General features: G+C 55.6%; 2 protein-coding genes across 2 annotated transcripts in view; one reads left to right on the top strand and one right to left on the bottom strand.

The window, feature by feature from the left end:
- Positions 1-372: 372 nt before the first annotated feature.
- Positions 373-1,586, bottom strand: PTSG_10936 (uncharacterized protein; the record flags this gene model as incomplete). Its single annotated transcript, XM_004988266.1, has 5 exons — positions 373-426; positions 558-658; positions 849-959; positions 1,124-1,351; positions 1,508-1,586. 5 exons carry the CDS (start codon positions 1,584-1,586, stop codon positions 373-375), a joined length of 573 nt encoding a protein of 190 aa, XP_004988323.1.
- Positions 1,587-2,149: 563 nt separating this feature from the next.
- Positions 2,150-4,785, top strand: part of PTSG_10935 (uncharacterized protein) — a gene marked incomplete at both ends in the record, with an annotated part of 3,179 nt that continues 543 nt past the window's right edge. The window contains 8 exons of the mRNA XM_004988265.1: positions 2,150-2,181; positions 2,493-2,565; positions 2,978-3,021; positions 3,198-3,342; positions 3,742-3,994; positions 4,038-4,211; positions 4,427-4,513; positions 4,651-4,702. Of these exons, the coding sequence (XP_004988322.1) occupies positions 2,150-2,181; positions 2,493-2,565; positions 2,978-3,021; positions 3,198-3,342; positions 3,742-3,994; positions 4,038-4,211; positions 4,427-4,513; positions 4,651-4,702 (860 nt within the window). The remainder of the gene's footprint in view (positions 2,182-2,492; positions 2,566-2,977; positions 3,022-3,197; positions 3,343-3,741; positions 3,995-4,037; positions 4,212-4,426; positions 4,514-4,650; positions 4,703-4,785) is intronic.

The raw sequence follows: 4,785 nt of genomic DNA, 5'->3' as shown, positions 1-4,785 counted from the left end.
AGTAGCCTTCATGCCCAGAAGAAGCAGAAGGACAGCTGCCAGGAGGCCTCAGAGAGACAAGAGTAGGAGTGCGTATCTGCTTGGCTGCTTGATGTTCTTGATGTCCTGGGAAGACTGGTGCTGAAATGGATGTGCGATGTATATTCGTGGTTTGTGTTGAGAGGGAAGTGTTGTTGGATGGATGAGTGGCTGTATTGAACGTGCCCGATGGTGTGAGCCAAAGAACTGAGCCAACGCACGCAACGTGGACGGAACACGAAAGAAAGGTCAAAGCACCAATAGAAGAGAAAGGAACAGCTGCTGCAGTGGAAGAGCAGCAGCTTCAGGATGCGCCACACCCACACACACACACACACACACACACATCACGGCTCACCGCTTGATGTGGAGCTTGTTCTCCTTACTCGGGTACTTGGTCGGGTGCACCTGAACATCATCGCAGATGAGGCAATGGCGTCAGCATAACACGACTGCACACAAACGCCACCACCCGACCCCAAGCAACCGCCACCACCACCTCACTCCAAAGCAAACAAGTCGCCCCACAGCCAGCCCACCTTGCAGACGCATGCGTAGAGGTTGGCGGCGGCAATCAGAAACTCCTTGTGCAACGGATTCTGCGGATCAAACTCGAGCGCCTCGGGGAAGATCTTGTGGTCTTTGTGGCCAGCACACGCGAGGGTGCGGAGCAATGGAACGAGGCAAACACGCGATCAGTTGCGGTGTGGATGGTGCTGCCAGAGCGAACACACACACACATACACGCACACACACACACACACAAACACAGACACACACACGCACGCACACACACACACGCACGCACACACACACACACGAGTCCTCACCTGACCAGAAGGGCTCTCCACTCTTGGTCTTTGCGTCTGCGGGGAAGGTGGCGATGAGGTCCAGAATGACGTCGCGGAAAAACGCGTGAAAGTCGCGCCACGCCAGCGACACTCACGTCTCCATCGTCGGCTTCTCTTGCAGCTGAGGCATAACACGCGCCAGCTGTAGTGGTGGTGGTGGTGGTGTGAACCCTCATCACCAGGAAAGGGCGTGTCATCACAAACCTCCATCACATCCATCACACATCCATCACACAACTACCACACGCTGCCACCTTCAACAACAACAACAAACACCAGCACCTGTGCGGCGAGGTCCTTGATGGCCTTGAGCGTGTCCACGCCGCGTTCGAGGGCGCCAATCCGCTCGTGCTGCTCAATCTTCGTCTGCAGCCCCGAGATGAAGCCCTCAGGGTCCTCCAGGAACTGCTGCAGCTGCGACGCAGGGCTCACAAACAGGTCCCCGAACTTGGCCCGCGCCCCACTCGATGAGGTGCGGGAAGCTGCGCAGCGTGCACATGGGAATGCCGCCACCTGAGAACAGAAAAAGAAGATGAAAGAAGATGTTGAGTGGCGGTGAGACGATGGGGCTGGATAGGATGCAAACGACCGTGTAAGCTTCTCAAATGCACACACGCACGTGTACACAGCACACATACCTGCTTCTGCGTCGCCGCCGTCGCTGTATGAGTTGATGGTGTGCGGCACAATGACGTCGACGTTGGCGCCCGTGCCCATCGTCCCGCTGGCTTCTCGTACAGCACACACTTGCTGTCAACAGGTTGTGTGATATTGTATGTCGAGGGGGGTTCGTGTGTATGGATCAAGATAGTAGGTGAGTGTGCATACAGTCGAGTTGAAATCCCATCAATCGACATGTTGTCTACACACACACACACACACACACACACACACACACACACACACACACACACACACACACACACACACACACACACACACACACACACACAAACTATCTAGTCACCTTCGTGAAAATTTTAAAAAATGGGGGGGAGGGGGCTGTTACGGCCGCTGATTTCTGAAGATTCCCTGGGGCAAAAACCCCTTTCTTTTACACCCCCCTTCGTGATGGTGATGGCCATGAGGGTTAGGGAGGGAAGTTGAAGCCGAAGTCAAAAGTTTAGCATGCGCAGTGCGTCACCACCTTCAATTCACCATGGCACCATCTTGCTTGATACACGATTTGGAAACACACGGTGTTACGCACACGCACGCTCACACATGCGCACATGCACAAGTACGCACTCACCTCAGGGCAGCTGGTATAACAGGGGAAGATGATGATGCTCTCAAGTGGCACGCCCCTGGTGTCTGTATCTCACCATGCCGCAGTGCATGGCCTGGTCAATCGAGGTTGTGTGTGTGAGTGAGTGTGTGTGTGAGTGTGTGTGAGAGTGAGTGAGAGAGAAGCACATTGCCATTGCTATGCGCTGTGTCTCGTCTGCGACAACACGAACACGTGATGTTGATGATGATGGTGCGGTTCACAATGTTTGTTGACGAAAGGAAACAACTCATCAAAGCACACACACACACACACACACACACACATGCGCGTGTGGAAGAACAAACAAACCTGTGTGGTGGTGTTGGTGGCATTTCTTTTGTCGCTGTCTGCAGTGATGCAGATGATGGGCAGTGGCGGACGAGGAAAGCAACCACAGCAACCAAAGAACATCAACACAAGCTGGTTGTACAAAGGACAGCAGATACACAAGCGAGAAGACAGCTGCACCACAGCAACCACACACACACACACACACATGTGAGTAAGAAAGGTGATGAAGTGAAGGACAACATCACAACCATTGCCAACAACACCTGCTTCATCAGCACAGTGAGGTGAGCGCAAGCCAACAACCATGACTGGAACATGCGAGCGACACTTTGGCTTGTTCACCTGTCGTTGATGTGCACCCTTGGTACGCCAGCCTTGCTTGGTGTGGGTGTCACGACGCAATGCGCTCGTCCGTCATTGCCCCCTCCCACCACAAACACACACAGCACACACACACACACACACACACACACACACACACACATACACACACATCCACACACACACACACACACACACACACACACACACACACACACACACACAGCCGTCGTTGGCGCCGGCCATCCTCGACACATTCTCAAATCTCAAGTGCGAACACTGATGTTGGTGGTGTTGTTGATGATGCTGTGTATCTGCGGAGTGATCCTCAGCCACCATGTTCTTGGATTGCGACGCAGCCATTCCACCATCATCCCTCACCCATCTCCCCCCCACCCACACACACACACACCACGACCACCCTCATCCACACCCTTGCTGTGCAGTGTGGCGCCGGTACGCCTGTGCCAGATCTGCGACCACGTGTTGAGCCAGCTTGGATCGTACAGCCCAGAGTGCCTTCAGTCGTCATCAAGTTTCTCATGCAGCAAGGTGGCGCTGTTGTTGAGGGGAGTGGCAGATGTTGCCGCAGTGTGTGACAGTGTGTGATTGCGATCTCACACGCGCCCGCCTGCACGTGTCACTGTGGCTTGTTCTCTCGCAGCCGATCCCTCATATGCCTTCGCACACACACACACACACACACACACACACACACACACACACACACACACACACAACACACACACTCACACACATGCACGTTGATGTTCAGCGGATGGAATGGATGATGTGAATGCGCTGACAGCGAACATGCAACACCAACAACGGGGCGACGATCACCATGTGCTTGTGTGTGGTGGATGCCATCAAGAACGGGCTGGCATTTGATGCGCGCATTGCAAAGGCGTGGCTGCGGCCAACTCAAGACGACCACGGCCCAGCCAATCACCGCCCTCGATCTGCTTGTGCTGTTGCTGCTTTACCAAGCACCAGAACGCCCACCGCCGCGGCGCAGAGACCACCGTCATCAAGCTTGCAAGCACGGGCCGGCTCATCGCCGCCATGGCCGCTGCCACGTTTGCCAGACACACGCGCGCGTTCTTGATGTGCTTCAAGTCGATTGTGCACATGGCGGACATCCTGAGCCAGCGGCAGGGGGCCGCGTGCCGCGACCTCGCCTTAACGGCCGGAGGTGGTCGGGGCCCTGGTGGCGCACATTGGCACGGGGCAGGCACAGGAGGTGGACGCAGCCATGCCTGTGCTGCTACTGTCGCTGGCCACAGACCACCCGAAGCTGCTGCACCCATTTGCGCTCATGCTGAACGGCATCCTGGACTGCCTGAGCACCCTGCACTTCATCCACATTCTGCAGCTCTTCTGTGTCCTGACCACGCTCATGTCTGACCGCAAGCGCACCGCCGCCGCAGGCCTCAGCATTGATGACGAGAACGAGGATGGTGGGTGAGATTGTGTTTGAGTGTGTGTGTGTGTGTGTGCGGATGAACGTGTGTGTGAGTGTGTGTGTGAACTTGCATTGGGGAATTAAGTCTGTCCTTCCATGAAGAGCGTCTCTCACCCTTCTCACTCAACCACCACTACCACCACCACCACCACCACCACCATTCCTTCTCCATTGCACCCCGTGTACGGCAGCTGTCTCAATCGAATGAAGAGCTGAAACGCATCAACACCATCGCCGCCGCCACCGTCACCCACACCTGGCTCGCTCTTGCCAACGACGCAGGCATCTCCATCGACGGTGCGTGCGTGCGTTCATGCGTGCGTGCGTTTGCGCCCTTGTCTGCACCCTTGTTTGCGGTTCACCTGAGTCCCCCGTGTGTACCTGTCGTGCTCCTTCTCATCCATCACTCACCCGTCTCCTCGCCTGTCCAACAGGCGACCATCTCTCCTCACTGTTGCAGGCATTGCACTTCATCTATGTCGACAAGTGTGTTCAGCTGACATGCTCCGTTGCCACAACGCCTCCTCGTCCACGCCCAGTCATTTGCCCTTCTATCGTGGCGTCGTTTC

The sequence above is a fragment of the Salpingoeca rosetta genome (genome assembly GCF_000188695.1).
Source record: "Salpingoeca rosetta unplaced genomic scaffold supercont1.37, whole genome shotgun sequence".
In the NCBI taxonomy this organism is placed as follows: Eukaryota; class Choanoflagellata; order Craspedida; family Salpingoecidae; genus Salpingoeca; species Salpingoeca rosetta.
Note: the sequence above shows the minus strand (reverse complement) of the source record. Positions and strands in the feature narration are given on the sequence as shown.